Genomic DNA, 24,437 nt, shown 5'->3' with positions numbered 1-24,437 from the left:
TCCTGTACTGTCGTCAGTTGTCTGATTTCTAGATTCAAGCTCCACAGTTGTGCTCTGTTCTCCATTTATGTTGGGGGTGGGGTGGGCTGGGAAGTGGGTTTCAGAAGAATGGACCTTCTCAGACGCAGGGTCCAGTGCACAAATGGGCAGGGAACACAGAAATTCCCACCACCTGTTCTCTGAGGTGTCTGACTGGGGAACCCCCAAAGGGAGCAGTTTATCCCAGACACAGACAGCTTGGGTGTTGTGGCTGCTGCTTGGTCTTCAGTGAGCTCTGGCCCAGACCCTTTGATGGACAGTACAAACGCGGGGTGGTAGGTGGCTTGATGCCCTTACTGATGGGACCTGGATCTCTCTCCCCTTGTCGGGAACCCTCCCCTTGAACCTAAGGAAGCTCTGTGACCTTTTGAGGACCAGGCTGGGGTGCTGCATAAAGCTCTGCAGTGGGCTTGGGCTCTTGCTGAACTGATGGCCACGTTCTGCCCCTCTGACTCCTCATGTTGTAATGGGCCCACTTCCCAGCCATAGGCCTGGCACAAATTTCGTTGGTAAAATGATTTCTTTTGCAAATGGGGCAGGGGGTGCTGGATGAGAAACAGTGGATAAGCACTTGAAAGCCTTGGTTTTAGTTAAGTTGAAGGCTGAGTGAGCCCAGCTCAGTTTCTTCTGGAGTTGTTGGCTGGTGCCCTAATCATGGACTGTCACCGGGTCTTCCTGCTGAGATGGAAATTGTCTCCTTGCTGTGACTGCATGGCTCTGGGGGGTGTTGGTGTCCCCCACCCTATTCTCTTCCCAACCCCCCCTGCCCAGGAGCTCAGGGCCTCTGGGGGTGGGCTTGCGTGGCATCCAAACTGGCTTTTCCACAGCCTGTCTAATCAGGCAGCTGAGAGGAGTTTACTGTGGGGTAACGTGTCCAGTGTTGGGAATGAATGATTTGGAGCTCACGTGGTCAGGATCTGAAAAGTTCTTAACTTCTACCAGGTAAGTAGTACCCATTTCACATGGGAGTCATGTGTTTGGGTGTGGCTTTGCTGGTGCACAAACACTAAGGGAATCCTCACTGGTGTAGGACTTGGGCAGACCCCAGCTGTGGCAGGGTGCCCCCTTGACCTCAGTGCAGAGGGCTGTTCCAGGTGTTTTTGCTCAGGTCACTCATGGCCTTGACCTTTGTGGCAGAACTTTCTCCTAGGTTAGATATGATGTGCCCTCCACCACAACTGCTGCTGCATTAAAGAAAAGGGCAACTTGTTTTTATTTTATTCTAAATTTCTGGCCCTATTTGCCCCGGAACCAGATAGGTAACAACATGTGTGTATCTCGTCTACCCAAATACACATTAACATGTGCGCCTGTGGATCTCACCCAGTGCTTTCAGACACGCAGGTCACAGACCCTTTCCAAACGTCTCTCTGTGGTATTGCTGTGTACCTGAAAGACAGATGAGTGTAAAGGACGCTAAAGTGTATCTGTAGTTGACTTTATAAAAAAAATTTTTTTTTAAAGATTTTATTTATTTAACAGAGAGAGAGGTGTCACAAGAGGCAGAGAGGCAGGCAGAGAGGGGAAAGCAGACTACCTGCTGAGCAGGGAGCCTGATGTGGGGCTCGATCCCATGACCCTGAGATCATGACCTGAGCCAAAGGCAGAGGCTTAATCCACTGAGTCACCCAGGTGCCCCGATATAAAAACATAAATCTTTAAAAAAATCAAAATATCCAAAATTGTCTTCAGTCCTTTTCTTGGGCTTCCTAACCTCCTGTAGCAAATGGTTGGAGGTGGGGTCCAAGCGGGTGAACGGATTGGGGCGCCGTCAGAACCCATGGACCAGCTCACAGGATGCAGCAGGTCGAAGACTTGGGTGCTGGGCCGCCGTTGCAAATCTCTGTGCCTGCTGCAAGAGAGAATGAGGGTGAGAGGACTGTGTCTGCCTGCCCGCCTCTCCTGCCCTGTGTCCTCTGCCAGCCCCGTGAGAGGGAGGGCAGAGGGTGGGACCTGTGGGAAGCCTGAGCCGATTAGCCCAGCCAGGGCTCAGCCTTTCTTATCTTAGCTCTCATAACACTTTTAGTTCCGGTGTCCCCACAGCCCCCACAACTTGACATAGGTTTCTTCCCCACGGCAGGAAATAGCAAAAGTCCCAGGGCCACAGTGGCCACACACAGGCAAATACCAAGGCAACAATGTCAGGGATTCTGTCTAGGCCGCATGATGATTCCTTACAATGAACCCACGTGAGCCACATTACCAAAATAGCAGGCAGGGGTGGGGTTGAGTAGGGAAAGGCTCTGACACAGTAAAGGGGGAGATGTCATGTACGCTTGACTCTTAGCTCCCGTATTTTCTTTTTTTAGGTTTTTTTTTTTTTTAAAGATTTTATTCATTTGAGAGTATGCGCGTGTACGCACAAGCAGAGGGAAGGGCAGAGGAACAAACAGGCTCCCTGCTGAGCGCAGAACCCACTGGGGAGGCTCCAGCCAGGATCATGACCTGAGCTGGGAGTCAGATATGCGCCCTTAGGTCTTCTGTTTTATTTCTGAGGGTAGATGGAAGTGGAGGTAGATTTTCCTAAGTTAATTAGGAGGGAACTGCTGCCTAGTGGTGGAAGAAATAGTTGTTGAGAATTCCCAATGTTTCACCTGGGCTTTGCTCCCTTTATAAAGGAAGTAACATTCAAATAGTTACTTCTTTAGAGAAAACGAGAGTCCCTGGCAAGGAACAAGGAGATCCTGCAGTCATGCCCAATCCCGAGGGACGGCTGCCTCTGTAGGGAGGAGCCTGAGCACACCAGCCCCGGCACCATCTGCCACCTGCCCTTCTTGTTTAACCTCGTCCCTTCACACACTTCCATGTGGGGACTAACCAAACACCCGCCCTGCAGCCCAGACCTTTCTTGGCTGTTGTCATTTCCTCCTGTTGCTGCTTCTGCTCTTCTAGGGCCTTAACTTTGGCCTCATACTCGTCAGCCAGGGCCTTCCACTCCTTCCTGTTGTTCTGTAGTCGGTCGAACATGGGCAGGATCTCTTCATGGAAACGGGAAAACTCCTGGACAGGAAGACAGGGAGTCAAGAAGTTGTGTCACACCTCCTGAGTGTTCTAAGCATCTGGGGCAGGTGGCCTCCCCATGTCTTGGCCCTTGCTGGCACCAGCCTGTCCCCCACCACCCTGCCCTGATCACCCAAGAGGAGAACTTGGGAGGGGACCTGTCTGAGGGAGAAGGGATGAGATGTCACTTTCCCAGCAAAGCCCTGGAAATGGAGAAGAGAGGATGGGAAGGGTACAGGTGGTCTTAGTGGGGTGAGGACCCCAGGAATAGAGAATATCAATGGCAGAAGGGGAGTCCTTTGGCAGAGAGGGTGGAAAGACTCGGGCAGACAGGTTGGTCTTGCAGCCCCTTCTCTGGGCTCTTCTATGCACATCACACACACACACACACACACACACACACGAGCATGGAGCATGTGGATGGACTTGGGGAAGGTAGTGGAAGGGGGGTGCTGCGGTGGGGCTGTGACCTGTGAGCTTCAGGACTGGGATGTTCATCCTGGTTCTGCCTTCCTTTGCAGCACTTAGAGTCCTGCTGAGGGGGCACCAAAGGGAGCTGAGCTTTCAGTAAGGGGAAGCCCAGGTGCCGTGATGGTCAAGGTGGGGAGTGGACTGGCCCAATTAGGGCTGACTTCACTCAGAAGCAGACAACCTCCTCACAGCCCCCAGGATCAGATGGAATGGAGCCCATGGATGTGTCGGGCATCACTTGGGAGGGGCTCTGCAGTCAGAACCCCCAACACACTCCCTGACCAGTCCTCTGGGCTGTGATGTCACAGCACATGTCCTCGGCACAGTGTTCCCCGGTCACTCAAGTGCAACATGTGTTTGCTGGGTGAGGTGGACCCATTGCTGTCCCCCTGGGTTCATAGGCCCTGAACAGATGCACCTACAGATATGCTGTAGGCCATGATTGGGGGTGGCTAGATGGGGTCTGGGGAAGGGACACGTGAGGTGAGACCTCATGGAGGGAGGAGGCTCTCCCAGGGAGTGGAGACCTGTGGGAAAGCATGAAGAGCTTCTGAGGAACTGGTGAGGGGAAGGTGGGAAGGGACTCCTGGGGATGACACTGAGGATTTCAGATTTTAAGTGCAAGGATGAGGCAATAGGGGCCATGGCAGGCCAGGCCATTGTGTGAACCCACACCAGTCCCCCCCACTCCTGTGAACCCAGCCAGGCCCCACACCAGTGTGCTCACCTTGTATACAAATGTGCACACAAAGTCGATGAAGCCAACCTGTAATTTGGGGAGCTCGGCTGCCTTGTTCCGGTCCATCATTGGCTTGGGGGGGAGCAGAGAAACCTCTTCTGAGCCTGCAGGTCTCACTCAGCCCCACCCGGCTCAGATGAACATGTCCACAGAGACACAAATGAAGCAGTTTCCATGGAATGAGTGGAGCCTCTGGTCTTGGGGCTTAGCCTGCCTTGATAGATGCTGGCCCTTATAGGGGGACAGTCAGAATGCCCTTCCCCTTCTCTGAGTTATCTGGTAGTTCCACCGTGAGTCCACCATAATGCTCCCAGTTTCAGGTCCTGGAGCCCCTTCCTCCTACTTTCTTGGGAGCTATCCATGGTGCTAACTGAAGACCTGGCTTGAGACCCCTGCAGGGCAAAATCCAGAGGCCCTTGGACGGGTTATCCTTGGTGTCCACGTACTCCAGACCCCCTGGGCTGTCCCCTGCTAGTCTGTCCATAGCTACCTACTGTCTGGAGCTCCATGTAGCAAGGGTGAGCCATGCAGGAACTAGAGGCCTGCCTGGTCCCCAAGTGACTTGGCTATAGGACACCCTTTCCTGCAGCCTGTTTCTGGCCCCAAAGCCTTCTCCACCTCATGCTCAGGCAGCTCCATGGACTGGAATTTACTTGTAAGACAAACCCTCTTTCCATCTCTTCCAACTTCTGTTGGACAATGCTATGCTGTCCTCATCCCCTTGGATACTATGCAGGTTCCACTGTAGTCTAGCAGCATATTCCTGGACCCACATTGCTGACCCAAAGATCTCAGCATCCTCCATCTATCATGGTGAGGGCACCTGGACTCCTGCCACTGGCCTTCTCTGGCACGGCACTCTCCCCACTTGAAGGCCTTCCTGGAGCAGCTCTCAGCCTGGCTGAGGCTCACTGTGGGGCTGCCTGGGCTGTGGAGGCCCTGGGAGATGGGTCATGACCTGCCTTGACCACTTTTGACAATGACTTTCCATTTCCGCATGGGCATCACAGTTTTACCAAAACCCTATTTTTTCCTACAACATTACCCAGATCCCGAGCCACCTAATTTTTTTTTTTTTTTTTTTAAAGATTTTATTTATTTATTTGACAGAGAGAAATCACAAGTAGATGGAGAGACAGGCAGAGAGAGAGAGAGAGGGGGAAGCAGGCTCCCTGCCGAGCAGAGAGCCCGATGCGGGACTCGATCCCAGGACCCTGAGATCATGACCTGAGCTGAAGGCAGCGGCTTAACCCACTGAGCCACCCAGGCGCCCCCGAGCCACCTAATTTATACTCAGCTCATGTCACATGATGGACCCCACAAAGTGAGACTGAGGTCCCAGCACCCCAGATCCCCAGGGGTTCCCTGTTTGCACCAAGCAAGGCCCAAGGTTCCCAAAGACCACAGTGGGGTTAGAAGATTCTGGAAGTAACACTCACAATGGGCTGCTGATCCAGAACTGTCCTTTCCAAGTCACCCTGTTCCCAGAACTCAGCCGCCACCAGCAGAGCAACCTGGTGGGCAGGGGGTACATAAAAGTCAGTGATCTTGTTGAGTTCAGCGCTTGGTCAGAAACTGACAAAGGGCCCTCAGTCTTCTCTGTCTCAGGCCCTCTGGGATCCCCAGTCTTCAGGCTGGACCTACCGCCCAGTGAGCATGTTGATGTGTGCCCACATGGTGGCCGTGAGCCCAGCCCCAGAGCAGGGGGGGCAGCCCTCAGTGCTACTTGCAAACAAAGGTTCTGTCCCCCATCTCAGGCTTCTCCTAGATGCAATTGCAAGAGGCAATGACAAGAGGCTGGGGCCCTGCATGAATTCTGACCTTGCTCTGGACTTCCCATGGCTTGGTGATGGCAGACAGGTCACATGCAGTCATCATCATGGCCCTGCAGGAAGATGAAGCTCCAGGTGTGCCCAGGCTGGCCTCTCTCCCTCCCTCCCTTCCTTCTACCTCTGCTTCTGGGCACTCCTTCCACTAGTAGATCTCCTACTGTACACACACCCACTCCAACCCTAACCCTCATTCGTCACCTTCCCCTCCCCTTGCCTCCATAAGCTAAAACCAACATGTCTTCACTGGGCAGCTCCCAGTGCCCATGATTTACACATTTCCTTGTTGGATCTCTGGGATGGGCCTGGAGGAGGAACATAGTTCTGAATCTCCACTTTGTAGATGCATCAGTTAAGGTTCATGAATAAGAATTATTGCCAAATCCACAAACTAAGGAAATGGACTGTCTGACCCCAATCCTGTACTGTCTCCCCTGAAAATGAGGAACAAGTAAGAAGCTTCATTTTTGACGCTTCATCAAAGCTGTTTAGAGAAGAGCTGTTCTTGTGTATTATTCAGGGGCCTGGTGTCTTCTCCTTTGGGGGTGGGACATGAGGGTTAGCCAGCATGGAGATGGCTCCTGCTGCCCCCACAGCTCACATGACTATCTCCTTCCGGGTCGTCTCCAGGGACAGGTACTCCACCCAGCTCTTCCTGTCCTCATAGTTCTTAGACTCATCCACAATCTTCTGGAACATCGTCCTCTTCCTGAACCCCAAGAACAGAGAGAGACAGTTGACCCCCTCCTCACCCCATGCAGGATACCCCACTCCTCCTTGATCCTAACCCCACCACCCTTCTGGGAGAGAAACTGAGGTAGAGAACTCAGGCCTTGCAGGGCCGCTGTGCTGGCAAGGGTGTTCTAGGAGCTCCAGGTCCCTACCCTACCACCTCCACGAAGCCCCAGGTTCTCATCCCTTCGCCCGCAGGGCGGCTGCACCCACTTGAAGTAGAGTGCCAAGTCCGTGGCGATGATGGCTATGTCCATGAGATGGATCACGTGTTCGTGTTGCCGCCGGTTCAGGTTCTGGTAGATGTTCAGGGACTGCAGGAAGGGTTAGGGTTCCCAGTCTGTCCCTTCCCCTCCCAGGAACCATCTATTTGACCCTACCCTCAAGTCGCAGATCCTGGGCACCAGACCCTGCACCAGATCCACCACTGCTGGACACCTGAGCCCACCTCACCCTGCGGTGGGTGCATTTCCCCGTTAAACCCCACCCATCACCGCCGAACCTCCTCTAGCCCCTGGTCAGAATGCCCTGTGGCGTCGTGAGTGCAAGTGACAGTCATAAAATACAGAGAAATTCTGACACGAACCTCCTCGGAGAGCAGGAACTTCCCAAACTCCAGGTGATGCCTTTCTAAAATCGAGGAGCCGTGGAGCTTGGCTAAGGGGTTCTGGGATCTGTTACAGAGGTTTCGTTAGAATCAGTTTGGCCAGAAGCCTGCACAGAGGCTCTGGCCTCTGGGTGCCCCTGCAGTTCCCTGCTCGCCAAGGAAGGGGCACCCCAACCCTCAGTGAGTTCTGGGCTGGCCCCTCCCTGGGCCACTGGTCACATGCTCCCCCAGAGCACCCCAGGCACCCAGCGTGCTGCCTACTTCATCTGGTACAAGTTGTTGGTGCCGCGGTGGTCAATGTCGTGGCACAGGCCCGCAGTCACCATGGCGAAGGCCTCCAGGTCCGTGTAGTAGCTCTTCAGCTTCCCAGTCTGAGGGTACAGGGCCCTACAGCTGTGCAGCTCCAGTGGTCTCCCCCGCCCTGCCCCGCTCTGCCCTCCCCTCCCCTCCCCTCTCCTCCCCGCTGCGGGGGCGGTTGGGGGGGCGGTTGGTTGGATGCAGGCAGGGTGGGGAGGGGTGAGAGGCTCATGCTGCTGCCTGCCTCAGCCCAGGGGCCCTCCTGCACTCCTGGGGTGGGGGGTGCACCCCACCTCCTCCTTTTCTCTGCCCGCGAAGGCCCCCACCTCGCTCGCAGAGGAGCACCCGCCTCCAGCACCTGTCCCTCACAGGCCTGACCCAGTGGGAGGGGGGGCAAGGGCGGCCCCTGTCATGCCCATGCTGGACACGCACCATGAGTAGTGTGAACATGGTCTGGGCCACGTTGAAGCCGTGGCGCCAGTTGTGGTAGGTGATCCTCCGGTAACCTTTGCTCACGGAAAACAGAAACCGCACCAGGACCTGAGGAGAGTCGGGGGAGCATGGGCTCTGAGCACGGTGCAGGAGTCCCCCCAACAGCCTGGTGTGAGAGTCCTTCCTCTCCCAGCCATTTGCTGCTGGCCCCTGACCACTCTCCTGGGTGGGACACCTATGGGGTGGATGAGTGGTGGCGGGCAGCCTGAGAGGGGCACCAGGAGGGGACCAGTGTCAAAGCTAAGAAGAGCTCCAGCTTGCAGGGGGCCTTCAACCTATTGCCCAGCCCCAAATTGGGAGACCCCAGGCAAGAGGTATGGAATGTTTTGGAAGAAAAGTTCTGTTTGAATGGCCCATGTGTGGGCTCATGGCATGGACAGTGGAGAAATAAAATGGAGGCTAAGGGTCCAGAGATGAAGGGGCAGGCCGGGGGCGTGTGAGCCTTCTCCTACAAGGCAGTTACCCCTGGACAACAGGGTGCAGGCCGAAGGGGCCTCTTACTCATCTGCTGTGATTTTTGGTGCCAGAAAATCATTCTGAAATTTTAAAAAATTCTAGTAATCATTTCTCTGCTTTTTGCTTCTGTGTTTTCCTTTAGTATGTAGTAAAATTTCTTTTGAAAATGCCAGTGTGCTGCACCTTTTCTCAGAGGAGGCACAAGGAGGGACGGTTCCCTCACTTGCACGGTGGGGAAGCAGACACTCCCTGAGGTGTGAAGGTGGAGGCAGGACAGCAGCCAGGAAACTATCAGAAAGCAGCAGGGCTCAGGGCAGAGCTGGAAGGGCCACCCCTCCACCCTGCGATGACCTTTGAGGGGTTCTCTACATTCTTACTGTGCAGATGGCTTTTGCTTTCTGTAGCTCATGGGCTCCTGTTTCCTCTCCATCCCACGCCCAAATCCCACTATTGCCTAATGATGCACTTAATGGTCAAATTGTTTGGAACAACCATTGACCAAACATTCCCTCCACCCATCTAACCATTGATACATCCATTCAATCATTTATGCTAGGCACAGTTTCTATAATGAACATGGCTGTCCCCAAACTCTCTGTAGGACCTAAGACTTCTGACCACATCTCTCCCACCTCTTGGGGGACTTGGGACCCCTTAACTATATCCAAATTTTATCTTCCAGTGGATCTGGGACCCCTTGCCACAACCCCCCATATCCCAGTGGATCTGGGACCCCTTGCCACAACCCACCACGTCCCAGTGGATCTGGACCCCTTCCCATAAACCCCATCCCCACCTCCTGAGGGATCTGGAACTTTCGGACCACGCCCAGCTCGTAGTACATCTGGATGCCACATTTGACCAGCTCCAACTCTGTGCACTCCAGATCAGAGAAATGGAACTCATAGATGTCGAACTTGGTAGGCCCTGGCAACACTTCCTTCTGTGGGAGGGATTGTGGGGCTGAGGGAGGCAGGCTTTTCTCTTCCCCTCCCAGGATCCTTTGCCCAGTCTCAGATGTCCCAGGTTTGTGGTGACATCTGCCCTTCCAGCTGCTCTGGCCTGTGGCTGGCCACTCACAGGACCCACCATGAGAACAGAGTTGTTGTCGGGGAAACAGGTGCAAAGATAGGCACATTAGGAGATCTCTCTCTCTCTCTCTCTCTCTCTCACACACACACACACACACACACACACACACACACACACGGACCCAGGCATAGAGACATGCAGACAGCAGCAGACATCAGATGACATGCTCAGGTCTCCTAGGATTGAGGAAGTCATCCCCGACCCTCAGGCCCCTCCAGTCTCCACCTGAGGGGTGGGAGTCAGATTCTGACCAGGATTGTCCCCAGCTCATCCTCCTCACAGTCGGCAGGCTCCTTCCCCAGGCGTTCCCTTGTTGGCTAAGAGAGAAGACAGCTGTGTTGAGACAGAGTAAGTGTCAGCTATACCCCTCATAAGTATGGGACAGGGTGCCAGCATTGCCTACACCCCTCATGAGTGTGGGACAAGGTGACATCAGGCACAAGACAGGAGTGAGTCCCAGCTGGAGCTTCTAGCTTCGGAGAGAAGTGACAGCGGCTCCCATTTCCTGTGTGTCCCTCCTTGCCTCTCTGGCACTGTTCTAAGCTCTCCACATGGACAATAGGGGGAGTCCTTATAAAGCCTGACCAGGAGGGCTCTGACCAATCCCTGCTCACAGCTGAGGATGCAGGGGAAGGACTGCCCTTGGTTGTGCAGAGCATGTAGGACTCCAGGGCTAGCCGGGCCCTCTGACCACAGGATATGCCCCAACTTCAGGGATGCCCTGTCTCCCCCCTGGGCAGGAAAGGGGACCAGGGCCTGACAGGAGTGGTACCAGGATCAGCTGGATTTCGTCCTTGTCACATCTCACGTGGTACAGAACCATGTCCTGGGCGATGTCCTTGCGGTTCTCCAGCTTATTCATCTTGTCGTAGGTGTCCGTGTTCAGCACTGACCAGCCCAGGAACTGCGTGAGGGACTGCAGACACAGCAGCAGTGTCACCACCCTGTGTCCTGGTGTATGGAGTGCTGCTCCAGTGCCCTGAGTGCTTTCAAGCATCCTCCAGGGCCCTCACAGCTCCTCTGGTCCCACTCTTCTCGGGCCTCATGCTGCTAAAGCAGGTGGTAGGAAGGGTCTCCACATGGCTGGGTCCCATGCCATCACACAGGCGTCCCTCCAAGAGCTGCCCCTGTGACACGTGTTTACCTCCATGAGGACTTCATCCTGCTCGTCAAAAGGCTTCCCATCTTTCCTGTTGTAGAATGTTGCAACCCCCACAATCTCCTCCTTTTTGTTGACGATGGGCATGGAGAGGACATTCTTGATGACCCACCCCGAGTCGTCCAGAGGCCCTTCCTGCAGGGAGAAGCGTCCAGAGATGCCCGCTCCTCTGGGTCTGGCCCTGACTCAGGCCTGTCACCCAGCAAGCACCCATTTCATGTCTTCTGCCCTCAAACTGTGGTGACTGGGTCGCCCCTCTTGTCTACTAACTGCCCCCCATGCGTGAGAGCTCTATGTCCCTGGGTTTGTGTTGTGACTTCTCCCGCTAGATGGAACTGGGGCTCTATGACCCCCAGGGCGGCTTCATGGTATGAATTCTGCGGGCATCCAGGATCCCTTACGGGCACCCAGGATCCCCTACGGGCACCCAGGATCCCCTGTCTTAGGAGGCTCCCACGCTCGATTGTCTTTGCCGCCATGATCTTAATGTTGATAATAATTGTTGAATTATTGCATTCCATTCTGTGGGCCCCACAAAATATGCTGCTGTTCCCATGTCACATTCCACTGACACCTGGCCAGTGAAAGGTGGGTAGTGGCCAGTTCCTGGAAGAGTCTTGGAGACCATTTGACTCTTGGCCTTCTCCAGAAAAGAGCCTGCTCTGGTCGTGTGTCCCCAGAGGAGGACCCAAGGGGCAGACTTGAAAAGCCCCTTGTGGTCTGGCCTCGCCTGCCTACTCATAGACCTGTGCCTGGAAGTGTGTGTCTGCTGTGGTTAGCCCCTGAGATTGTGAGGTTGCTTCTTAAGGAGCGGAAACTAATTTGGTTCATCGTTTCTGAACCACAATGTGTTCTTCCTTAAGTAAGCATACTTACTCTAATAAATGAATAGATACCTGAAATTTGAACATTTCGTCGGCGGGGGCATTCATAATGTTACAGATCTGGAAGAGGATCAGGAAAACAATTTTACCTGGAGCAGCCCAATGTACGATAGGGTTCTAAAGACGACTATCCAGCCCGATGAGCTCTACGTAGGTGAGGCAGGGCAACTGGGAGCTGGCAGGGGTGCACAAGCTGGCAGGAAGGGCCGGGGCGCCAGGCAAGGGCAGGGCCTCAGCAGACTCACAAAGCCACTTTCTGCCACGTATGTTGGAAGACCACTGGCCAGGGCCCAGTGATCAGCTGGGGGTGTGCTGGGGGAGAGAGCAGAGGGTCAGATGGTCGGTGGGTTATTAGATGTGCACGTAGATTTTGGCAGAGTGTGTGTGTGTTAATGTTGATTCCCTTTTCTGGGCTCTGGGTGTGGTGGGAAGGCTAGCAGGTTGTGGACTCAGGGGGAATAAGAGGAGGCCAGGGGTGTGGTTTGGGGATGTCTGTACTGTTTTATCCTTCCTCTGCCTATGCTGAGGCCCCTCACCCTGGAGAAGCCCTTTCCTCACTGGGGGCCCCACTCTTCAGTCCAGCCCCTGGAGCTCAGTGTCAGTCACCTGTCCTGCAGGCTTAGCGCCTGGATCCCAGTCCCTCGGTGGAACTTGCAGGATGGGGTTCTGACAGGCTTATGGGTCACATGGCCGTGCAGCTACAGAGCGAGGAACGGCGAACACCTGTCCCCAGTGTCTCTAGTTTGGAGCCCTGACCTGCCCTCAGCCTAGCTGTGCTTCCCTGGGGGACACCCCCTCTTACCTGCCCTATGGGGTGGGCCTTCTGGGGGCTCCACCTGCGTGGGTGGCTGGGTGAGCTAAGATGAGACCCTGAGGTACTCAAAGATCAGTTATTGCTGACAGGACCACCTGGGTAGCTCACCTGGGCCTCTGGAAGTCCACTCTGGACGTCCATGGTGCCTCTTTCCCCATCCCATGCTGCCTCACCCTCCAGCATAGGGAGTAGCCCTGTGTGAGGGACCTGCCTGAGGCTGCTGAGCCATTGTGACAAATCCCCAAAGCCCACCGGGCCTGGGTCTGAGGGTGCTCTGCCTTCAGGTGATGTGTCTCCTAAGACCCTGGCACTTACGGGATGACCTTGATGTCTTCCTTGCCATGGAGGATATAGTCGATGACTTTGTAGAAGACGATTTCCTGCAAAATGGACCACAGCAGTCGTGAAGGGCTCCCTGGGACAGCTCCCCGGTGGGAACCTCCCTGAGGGTGAGAGGAGCTACCCAGGTGTCGTACTGGACATGCATTTGCACACAGAGCACACACCACACCCCCACAGTTACACACAACCTCAAGGCACACATGGATTTGCATACATGTGCCCACACAGTTATACACAGCTACACATGCACACATGGACATGCACTCAAGCACCCACAGAGTTACACACCTCACTTGCACATATTTTGGATGCCACATGCGCCCACACTCTTACACACAACCTCACATAACACATGGACATGCACACATGCGCTCACACCCACACAGTTACATGTAACTTCACATGCACACATGGACATGTACACGTGCACCCACACAGTTACACACAACCTCACGTGAACACATGGATGTGCACACATGTATTCACAACCCCACACCCATACAGTTACACACAACCTCACATGCACTCTATGTACACACACACAGACCATCACTGACACTCATGGAACACACAATACACATTTGGTTTGCATTTGTCCTCATTCTGTCTGTGTCTCACTCAAGCCCACACACAAACTAGGTCCGGGACTCCTTCAAATGTATGCACACAACCCACCCAGGCCAGTACACACATACACAGACACACAAACACTCAACTGTGGCAAGTCATGGTCACAGCCAAGCCATGAACAGGGACTCTTCTACACACTGGACCCACAATCCTGTGAGGAAGGCCCAGTTATCAGCCCCATGTGACTGGTGGGAAGACTGAAGCATGGCCAGGTGGGGTAGTGTGTGCCAGATTGGGTGTACAATAGTGACAGAGGTATCTGCCCCTGCTCCCATGCCCTTTTGACACTGCCTTTCTCCTGCCCATGCACACAGGTGTGCACCCACATGTGCACACACATGTATACATGGTTCCACACGGGAGGTGCTCCAGTGATTTAAGGGTGGGGCAGCTGCTGGTCATTCTCACTGGGCTGATAACCCCATCAGGAGATCTGCACCCACCCCAACCTGGCCCCAGAGCATGGGCTGGAGTCACTGGGGACAGCAGACAAACACTCAGCGACTGCCCTCCAGAGCAGTCAGGTAGCCAGCTGGCCCACAACCATCTGTCCCCACAGCCCCACATCCTTCCTGTAGCCCTCCCTCTCCCACCCTTGGTCAGGTTGGCACAAGTCCCTTCCCCACTCTGGAGTTGTAGTTGGAGCCAGGGAAACCAAGATACATGGGCTTGGTTTGTCCCCCCTCCACCATGACTCACACGGCCGTCGGGTGTGCGTGGGCCTGAGTATGGCTGGGCTTCTCCCATTAGCACAGGCCACACGTCAAAGAATTCCTGAGCAGAGAAGAGAAGGGACAGAGTTAGTGAGCCCTCACAGGAGCAGTACAAGGCTGGCCAGGAGTCCTGTGGAGAACTGAGGCCTCACCTTCTCCTTGGTCATGTCCAGGAGGCCCACTGAGTACCGGTCACAGTTCAGATATGCACGCACGGTGTAGAAGGCCTTGTGGAACTGCCTCTCGATGTCTGTCAGTTCCTCAAACACCTTGTTAGCTGACCACAGCAGCACCTGGGGGCGGGCACAGCTGTGAGCCTGTGGCCACACAAACACACCTGGGGGACAACGGCAGCACCTGGGGGGGGACACCTGTGAACCTGCGGCCCTCCACATCTGGGTGACAACAGTAGCAGCTGGGGGGGCACACCTGTGAGCTTGTGGCCACTCCTCATCCTCCACACCTATATGACCACAGCAGCACCTGGGGGGGACACCTGTGAGCCTGTGGCCACCCCTTCTCCCCACATGTGTGACCATAGCAGCACACGAGGCGGGGATACCTGTGGGCCTATGGTCACACACACACACACACACACACACCCCTATGTGACCACAGCAGCAGCTGGGGGGCACAGCTGTGAGCCTGTGGCCATATACACCCCCAACACCTGTGTGATACCCAACACACATGTACACATGCAACTGACCACAGAGCTCCAGAGGGACACTGCTGATGGTACCCTTCCGATAGCATCTCCACAGAGTCCCATCACCCATGGTTTCATCCAAGCACATGACTACCTGCTCCTTGACCCAAATGCCCTGAAACCTCTTGGAAGGTAAAGCCTCCAAGCTTTGGCTACATCATTGTCACTCACTGTCTGGTGCTGGCCTTAGGCTAGGTTAGTGAGTGAAAGAGTGAATGCATTAAAATTTAAAGGCAAAACTCTAACCAACCTGCCTTCCCTAATCAGCCTTGAGAAGCTGGGTTTGAGAGCACGGATTCATTGCATTTTGGATGCCATAGAATGAGTTGAGAGTGATAGTTCATTGCCATGCTCCATGAGGCCCTGGCCAGACCCTTCCCAGGACATTGACTCACAACTGAACACCAGGCTGCTGTCCAGGCTTACTGGCCAAGCTCAGAGGAACTCCCTGAGGCTCTCCCCTCACCTGCCTGGCTCAAGTTTCTCAGTTTCCTCAGCCACTGCCCAAAGACAGTTGCCTTCAGGCTGCACTACTCACAACCTCATGTATCTTTTGGCCTGTATTAAGTGTTCCCTGGTACCAAGACTTCCCTGCCACCATGATTCTTCTTTGCATGGTTCCCCTCCAGCCAGCCCCTCTCAGGCCCTCTGCAGCTGCCCACCCTTTGCTGTCACAGATAGGAATGGGCTCTGGAGACCCCACTTGCCCTGGAGTGCTCTCACCAGCAGGCAGCTTAATCCTAATGCTCTCCATTAGAGCACAAGGCTCACGGAGACCTCTTCCCACCCACCACTCTCCATTGGTGGAGGAGGATTTCCTGGTAGCCTGGCCCTGCCCTGTCTTTGTCCATCGGTCTGCAAGGCACTCCCATGTGCCATAAGCACTCACTCTGACTGACCACAGGGCCTTTGTACAAGGTCTGTCCTCTGCCTTCACAGCACTCATTCCAGAACTTCCACATCTTTGAGTCTTAGTCTAAAGTCATCTTCGGAATAACTGTCCTGAACACTTGCCAAACCTGATCCTTACAACACCCTATTTCATTCTGAGCTCATAGAGGCACAGTCTCATTGTCTCCCCACTCCACCACTAGCTCCATGAGGTGGAGCTTTTCCATGGTTAGCAGAGTACCTCACACCTGTGTGTTTGCTGACTGCAGGGAAGGCTGTGAGGTTCGAAGCTCTAAAGGCAGACAGTCTGAATTCCAGGTCCTGGAGCCAGATGCCACTTTTGACATCTGGACATGCACAGCAGGGGAGGGCAGGACTCGGTGTTCACTCATGCACTGCCCTGTGTCTCCTTCACCTTTGAGCTGCTGGCTTAGTGCCCCAGTCCTCCCTGGCTAATGGCTTGGATACAGAACTCTTTATTCTTTTTTTCCACACCTAGTGAGTAAGGGTGCTGGTCTGCTTCTTTTCAGCTCTGTGACCTTAGGAAGGTCGGCTAACTTCCAGACCTCAGTCTCCCCACCTGTAAAATGGGTATAATGATGTTTTTCTCTCAGGATGCTGGGAAGAATGGTGGAATAGGAGTCGGGCTGTCAGAAGAGTATGTGGCTTTTAGGAGTCCCATGTGTGAGTATGCGTATGAGTGTGCATACGAATGTGTTAATCATCTGTGTGTCTAACTCACAGATACTCCCTGAGCTCCCCCTGTGTACAAAGCCCTGGTTAGGACCAGAACACACACCAGAGCAGTAAGAATGAGGGGAGGCCAGCTGCTTAGAGATATCTGGGACAGCTGGAGATCTCCTGGTCCTGCTGAGTGCGGGGAAGGGGTGTGTGTCTGGGCAGCACATCTAAGTTTTGAGTTGCCTGAATACCGTGGTGTCCAAAGCCTGTCCCCCACGAGGAAGACAATGGGGAGGAGGAGGCCTTGTACCTCATAGCACAGCACCTAAGGGAGACTTTTCCTGACCCTCCACCTCGTCCCATCCTTCCCTCCTGGCAGAGCACCTCTTGTCACACCCTAAGCCTCCCCTACTCCCATCAGACCAGGGACTAGTCATCACGCGCTCATCTTTGCTCCAAAATAGGTTCTCATTTGGCCCTGAGGAAATAGGAGCTCAGTGGGTCTGATGTCAGGCAGCCTGGCTCACCGAGGGCCTCTGCCCTTCCTCTACCTTCCTGTTTCCTTTTTAGCTTTCTGAGTTGAGTCTGGCACACACAGTGAGCAAGTGAGGTGGAACACAGCTGGATGAATTTTCATGTCAGCACGCACCTGTGTCGTCAGGATTTAGAGCACCCGGTCAGCACAACACCCTCCCCGTCCCTGCCAGGCTCTTCTGAGCTCCGGCTCTGGAGTGTTCTGGGGCTTCATTTAGGCATCTTCATGCAGTGCCTGTCCTGGGTCACTCTGGGGTGGTTCTTCCTGAATCTCCAGTGCTTTGGGCCTCCTGGACACCCTTGCAACCTGGGACCTTCTGAGTCTGCTCCTACTCATCCCATTCCTAGGACAGCCTCCCCCTGCCCCAGACTCCAGACCAGAGGTCCTTGACCCTGGCTGACATCCTCCATGTTGCTTGCTTGAGATTAGCAGAACAGGACCCTCAAGGAGCAGCCATAAGGGTAAGGGGGTGGGCCTCAAGCTTCCCTCCCTCCTTCCTTCCTTCCATCCTTTCTCTTTTCCTTCCTTCTTCCCTCCCTTTCTCCATTCCTTCCTTCCTTGTTTCTTAAGCAGACCCCACACCCAGTGTGGAGCCCGATGTGGGGCTTGAACTCACGACCCTGAGATTAAGACCTGAACTGAAATTAAGAGCATGCTACCCAGGTATCCCTGGCCTCAGATTTTCAAGAGAAGTTAGAAACTCAGATTCTTAAGTAAAATCTCATCTTTAAAATAGAGGAAATTTGTTGAGTCGGACTAGGACCTTGTGTGGCTCGGCAGGGGCCTCTGCCTTTCCCTGTCCCCTCTTTCAGGGTGTAACTCACACCTCATTTTCTGGACTTTGACCGCTCCCTGGGGAGTGGTTACCCCTTCTTGACCTTAAGCCTGGATCTGCTGTCCTCAGCACACAGCACACCAGTGCCAGCACTTGTGATGTGAACCAAACACTAGGTGCTTGAGTGACCAGGAGCCATGGTCAGCTGGATGCTGAGGTGTTGCCTTTCACAGATTCATGCTTCAAAATGGGAAACCTGGGATAATGGTGAGGGCTCCCCTGGTGACTTTAGAAATAAGGGGTATCCAATTGCATTTGGGACAGATAACACAGAGGCCTGCAAAGCCTCTGGAAGGGAAGGCTGGCCTTGCAAGGCCCAACCTGACACTCACATTCCAGGTGGGCGGTGTCAGGATGCCTGGGGTCTGTGGGGGCAGACAGGAAAGGTGGCCTGGTGAACTGCAGTTGGCCTTGGCTCCCAGAGCTCTTACTGAGTGGTGAGCTCCTGAGAGCTGGTTGTCCAACCGTCAGGAATTTTGAGGGCCAGTCGTTTAACCCAGCCATTATTAAAGTTAAATGATGTCAGCTTAAAAATTAGGAAAATTATATTAAGGGTATAAATATGCAACCTCATTGTTTCCTTGTTATTTCACTATAGTTCAACGTTATCCATGCTCCTGGGTTATTTATAGTGGAAAGATGATCTGCACCCTGGTGCATCTCTTCCCAACTCTGTGTCCAGTAACACCACAGTGGGGGCTTCACGACAAAGCCAGCTGGTACTGCCCAAGGTAGAGAGGCCTGCCAGCCCCTCCTTGTTGTTTTCTGACCCACATGCTCTGACTTCTGAGTGTCTCCACTTGTCCACATGACAAGAATATGAGGCCAGCAGCTGAGCATGCGGGCTGTCTCTATGGCCTTCGGAAACTGTCCTGCCCTGGGAGGGGACAGGACTCTGGTCTTTACACTGAGCCAGCAGGCCATGGTCACACGGGCAGCCTAGAAGGTCAGAGAGGCCAGAGTCCTCACCAATGGGGCCCTTCATCTAGCTTTTGGTGCAATCTGGACTGTTGGGCAGTGGGAATCATTCAGCTAAAACGGGTCAGTTTGATTGCAGTAGATCAGGGAGAAATTCCAACATCCCTAGCCAAACCTAATGTTTACCTTGTTGCTTCTGTTGCCTCTGACCAAAGCGGCTTAGCTTCTTTCAGGAAGGGATTGACAGGAGCCCCTGAGTGGAGCCTGCAAGAAGGGTGGTCAGTAGGTCTTGCCTGGAGGATGGAGGGCTGGTCTGAGGGACTTTAGCCCTGCTGAGGGGTTGTTAGGACCCTGGAAAGCTGCTGAGGTTTGAGGAGGGCGGGGACAAGCTGTGCTGGAGGACTGCTTTAATTCCCAGGTGCCTGCTTTCCTGCAGCACAATTCAGAGAAAGAAAGGACCAGGGACCAGGCTTAACTGGAAGCAGTTTGGGTGCCAGTCTCTAGTCACTGGCTGAAGTTTGGTCTCTTTGGAGAAAAAGGTAGATTTACCTCTCTAAAAAAAAAGGATTGTGAAGTAGAGCCCCATGCTTTGTGCAAATTAATTAGGGTTCTTAAAAATGTTGCTCACAGTGTGAGGTATCAGAAACAGCTTTCTACCTGGACTAGGTGATGTCTGAGTAGGAAATCAAAGCACACAACTAGACATGTACATCCACGGTGGAGCTCTCACTTCAAGTACGTCTATACACGTATGTGGTCTGAGCAACAGGAAACAATGCGTTTCCAGACAGTCTGTTTTCCCTAAGCTTTGGCAGTTCATTTCCTGGAATGATCCTTATTACCTGGTTTAGATCTGGGATAGCTAGACAACAGAACAAACAAAAATCCCTGAGTTTTAGAATTCACTTCTAGGTGGGGGCAGGGGGATCTAAAACATGAGCAGCATGAACCGCCATATGGCTTGTTACGTGGAGATGTAGGGAATACAAAGGAAATATAGGAGGCAGGGCTAGGTAGGGAATGTGGGGCTTGAACAGGGATACTCCGGGCAGGGGAGATCTGTCTGCAGAGGAGCCACCGGTGTGTGGAAACAGTGTTCTTGGCAGAGGGACCTGCAGATATAAGAGCGGACAATGGCTATGGGGGACAATAGCTGGGATGGAGCAGGGGGTGGGGAGAGACAGAAGCAGGGGAAGAGGACTGCAGGGGAGTCCCTGAGGCCACCCAGTGACATGACCTAAGTTTTCAAAGTAGGGCTCTGACTGTTGAGTGGGGGTGAGCTTGACAAGGTGCAGAAGGAGAAGGATCCTGAGATGCGTCCATGATCTTGGCAGACTGGGCCCTGACTTGTGTCTATAAAGGGGAGCAGTCAAGCGGGGGTAGTTGGAGAGGGAAGTGGAGGCTCAGTGACACAACAGGCAGAGAATTAAAAACCTGGCTTCCCCAGGTGACTTTCCTGGACGGAACTGCATTCCCTTTCCCCCCACCTCTGGGCAATACCACATGGGGGGAAGTGTGTGTGGTGAGACAGAGCCAAGAAAACGCTCCCAGACTTGCCTCTCTAAGGCCCACACCTGGGATGCTTGGGATGGGTTTTGAATCCTGGCCTGAAGTCACTGTTTTGGAGATGCTGCTGATAAGAACTGGGGAAATGTCCACACAACAACTAAGTTAAGGGGCCTGACTGAGAGGAAGCTGCATTATCCATTCCTGGGAGTAGAGGGGCCTACAGAGCAGGGACAGACAGAACGAGAACAACTCAGGACATCAGCCCCAAGGGAGGTGGGCTAGACCCTGCCACGTCAGAGGGATATATAGAGAGGGTGTTTGAAGAAAAAGGACAGGAAACTCCCTGAATTTGATGAAATACATAAATATCAACACCCAAGAAGCTCAACACACACCAAGACACATTATAATCAAACTGTTGAAAGCCGAGACAAAGAAAACCTTGAAAACAGTGAGAAAAGTGACTTGTCACATATGAGAGATCCTCACTAAGGCTGTCTGCAGATTTCTCATCAGGAATCTTGTTTGGAGGTCAGAAGATAAAGGGTTGACATAACCAAAGTGCTAAAATTTAGGAAAAAAAAAAAAACTGTTCAAAATTGAGAGAGAAATGAAGACATTCCCAGGTAAATAGAAGCTGAGTGCATTGGTCAAGATCTGCCCTGCAAGAAGTGTGAAAGGGAGTCCTGCAGTGGAAATGATGGACACAAGAAAGGAACTCACAGATGTATAAAGAAATAAAGATTTCAATAAAAGTAAAAAGATGGGCAATTATAAAAGCTAGCATTATTGTAACAACAAAAGCTAGAAAACATTGCTGAAATAAATTAAAGAAGGCATAAATAAATAGAAAGACAGTCCTTAGTCATGAATTGGAAGACTTAATATTGTTATAATATCAATATCACCCAAAGGGACCTAGAGGTTCAATGTAATCCCTATCAAAATCTCAATGATGTTTTTTTCAGAATAAAAAAAAAATCCTAAAATGCATATGGAATCTCAAGGGCCCTGAATAACCAATCTTGGAAAAGAAGAACAAAGAGGAGGACTCATACTTTCTGAACTCAAGACTGGTTACAAAGCTACCTTAATCAAAACAATGTGATTCTGGCATCAAGACAGACAAATAGATCAATGGAATAGAACAGAGAGTCTAAAAATAAACCCGCACATAAATGGTCAAATGATTTTCAACAAGGGCTCCAAGATCATTCAGAGGGGGGAAAGTTAGTTTTTGAACAAATGGTGTTGGGAAAACTGGATATCCCTGTGCAAAAGAATTAAAGTAGATCCTTAACTCACATTATTTAAAAAAATTAACTAAAAACAAATGAAGGACCTATAAGACCTATAACTATAAAACTCTTAAAAGAAAACATAGGACAAGAGCTTCTTGACACGGTTTGGCAATGGTTTCTTGGGTAGGGCAAGAAAGACCCAGTCAACAAAAGAAAAAAAAATAGATAAATTGGGTTTTCTGAAAATTAAAAACTTCTGGGCATCAAAGGTAAAAGGGAAACCCACAGAATGGGAGAAAATATTTTTAAATTATATATCTCATAAGGGGTGAATATGCAGACTATGTAAAGAATCCCTAAAACTCAACAACAAAAAACCAAATAACCAGATTAAAAAATGGGCAAAGGACTATAATAGACATTCCAAAGAAGATACACAGATGGCCAATACTCACATGAAAGGATGATCAATATTACTAATCACTGGGGCAATGCAAACCAGAACTACAATAAAGCACCACCTCATACCCATTAGTATGGCTACTATAAAAACACCCAGGAAATAACAAGTGTTGGAAAGGATGTGGAGAAATTGGAACGCTGGGCACGGTTGGCAAAAACAACAAATGGTGCAGTCACTGTGGAAAACAGTATGAAAGTTCCTCAAAAAATTAAAAATAGAACTACCCTATGACCCAGCAATTCCACATTTGGGTATGTACTCAAAAGAACTGAAAGTGGGATCTCAAAGAGATGTTTGTGCACTCATATTCATAACAGTGTTATTCACAATAGTTAAAATGTGGAAGCAACCCAAATGTACATTGATGGATAAAAGGAGAGCAAAATGTGGTCTATCCGGATAACAGAATATTATTCATTCTTAAAAGAAAGAAATTTGGACACCTGCTACAAAATGGATGAACCTTGAGGACTTTATGTTAAATGAAACAAGCCAGTTACAAAATGATGAGTACTGTATGATTCCCTTTATATGAGGTACTTCGAGCAATCAGAATCACAGAGGCAGAAAGTAGAATGATGGGTGCCAGGAGCTGTGGATAAGGGGACTGGGGAGTTAGTATTTAATGAAGCTAGAGTTTTAGCTTGGGAATATGTAAAGAGTTCTAGAGATGGATGATGTAATGGTTACACAATATGAATGCACTTAATACCACTGAACTGTAGACTTAAAAGTGGTTAAGATAGTAAATTTTATATAGGTGTATTTTACCACAATAAAAATAATTGGGAAAACAGTAAAGAGAAGGAGAAATATATACTATGCTAGCACCAATCAAAAGAAACCTGCAATGGCTGTTATCAGTTGTAGACAAAGCACACTTCAGAAGAAGGAACATTATCGGGGTAAAAAGGGACATTACATAACGATACATCATTTCTCCAAGGAGCTAACATCTTTAGTGTGTATGAACCTAACTATCGAGCATCAAATTACATGAAGCAAACACTGATAGAACTTGAGGAAGAAAGAGATAAGCCCATTAGTCGGCTGACTTCCATCTCTTCTTTCAGTAACTGGTAGATCCGGCAAGCAGGAAATCAGTACGACCTCTGCATCCAAAAACAGCAGAATATATGTTCTTTCAACGTCACATGGAGCACTCACCAAAATAGATCATATTCTGGGCCATAAAACATATCTTTGTATTATCATACTACAGTAGAATTAAACTAGAGATCAGAAATTAAACAGGAAGTAGTTCTCTTCTAAATAATACATGGGTCAAAGAAGAAGTCTCCAAGGAAATTTATAAAGAGTTTGAAGTACATGAAAACAAAAATACAGCTTGTTGAGGTTTGTGGGATGCTGTGAAAGTTGGAGCTTAGAGGCATGCTGACAACATTGAGTGAACATAGTAGAGGAAAAGCAAGATCCAAAATCAATAGTCTAACTTCAGGAAACTAGAAAAGGGAAATCAATTTAAGCCTAAAGCAAGCAGAAGGAAAAAGATAAACACTGAGAACAACACTAAGCCCCCAAAGGTAACAACTTAGATAAAGTGAAGTTTTCAATGCCTTCAAAGACACAAACTATCATCACCCATATAAGGTGAAATAGAATAATCTGAACAGAACTGTATGTATTAAAGATATTGGAATAATAATTAATAATCCTCCATGAAGAAAGCACCCTTCCTTGATGAACTCATTGGTGAATTCTACTTAACATAGGTAGAAGAAATTATGTCAAATTCACTACAATCTCTTTCAAAAAATAGAAGCAGAGGGAACTCTTCTTAGCCCATTCTATGAGGCCAGCATGACCTAATACCAAAACCAGACAAAGACATCACAAAAAAGAAAAACTACAGACCAAAATCTCATATGGGCATTTGCAGAAATTCTTTTTTTTTTTTTTTTAAAGATTTTATTTATTTATTTGACACAGAGAGAGATCACAAGTAGGCAGAGAAGCAAGCAGAGAGAGAGGAGGAAGCAGGCTCCCCGCTGAGCAAAGAGCCCGTTGCAGAGCTCTATCCCAGGGTCCTGGGATCATGACTTGAGCTGAAGGCAGAGACTTTAACCCACTGAGCCACCCAGACGCCCCTGGTTTCGGTAATATTTTATTAAGAATTTTTGTATCAGGGTGCCTGGGTGGCTCAGTGGGTTAAGCCTCTGCCTTCAGCTTGGGTCATGATCTCAGGGTCCTGGGATCAAGCACCGGAATCGGGCTCTCTGCTCAGCGGGGAGCCTGCTTCCCCCTGTCTCTCTCTCTGCCTGCCTTTCTGCCTACTTGTGATCTCTGTCTGTCAAATAAATAAATAAAATCTTTAAAAAATATATTACCAAAACCAATC

At 51.2% G+C, this 24,437-nt stretch overlaps 1 protein-coding gene across 2 annotated transcripts in view; it reads right to left on the bottom strand.

Annotated features, from left to right (window-relative positions):
• Positions 1–1,799: 1,799 nt before the first annotated feature.
• Positions 1,800–24,437, bottom strand: part of PDE6B (phosphodiesterase 6B) — a 32,546-nt gene continuing 9,908 nt past the window's right edge. The window contains exons 4-22 of one of the 2 annotated variants that reach the window (XM_032331652.1): positions 14,449–14,589; positions 14,283–14,357; positions 12,927–12,991; positions 12,043–12,109; positions 11,810–11,857; positions 10,899–11,048; positions 10,527–10,670; positions 10,006–10,071; positions 9,459–9,605; positions 8,147–8,254; positions 7,679–7,788; positions 7,397–7,484; positions 7,024–7,124; positions 6,680–6,787; positions 6,071–6,134; positions 5,689–5,763; positions 4,238–4,321; positions 2,883–3,039; positions 1,800–1,891 (exon numbers count right to left, since the gene is read on the bottom strand). In XM_032331652.1, the coding sequence (XP_032187543.1) occupies positions 1,830–1,891; positions 2,883–3,039; positions 4,238–4,321; positions 5,689–5,763; positions 6,071–6,134; positions 6,680–6,787; positions 7,024–7,124; positions 7,397–7,484; positions 7,679–7,788; positions 8,147–8,254; positions 9,459–9,605; positions 10,006–10,071; positions 10,527–10,670; positions 10,899–11,048; positions 11,810–11,857; positions 12,043–12,109; positions 12,927–12,991; positions 14,283–14,357; positions 14,449–14,589 (1,860 nt within the window). In that variant the 3' untranslated portion in view covers positions 1,800–1,829. The remainder of the gene's footprint in view (positions 1,892–2,882; positions 3,040–4,237; positions 4,322–5,688; positions 5,764–6,070; positions 6,135–6,679; positions 6,788–7,023; positions 7,125–7,396; positions 7,485–7,678; positions 7,789–8,146; positions 8,255–9,458; positions 9,606–10,005; positions 10,072–10,526; positions 10,671–10,898; positions 11,049–11,809; positions 11,858–12,042; positions 12,110–12,926; positions 12,992–14,282; positions 14,358–14,448; positions 14,590–24,437) is intronic. The other variant, XM_032331659.1, reaches the window with a different exon arrangement.

This window comes from Mustela erminea, chromosome 2, assembly GCF_009829155.1.
Source record: "Mustela erminea isolate mMusErm1 chromosome 2, mMusErm1.Pri, whole genome shotgun sequence".
Taxonomy (NCBI): domain Eukaryota; kingdom Metazoa; phylum Chordata; class Mammalia; order Carnivora; family Mustelidae; genus Mustela; species Mustela erminea.
This window is presented reverse-complemented; position numbering and strand designations above follow the sequence as displayed.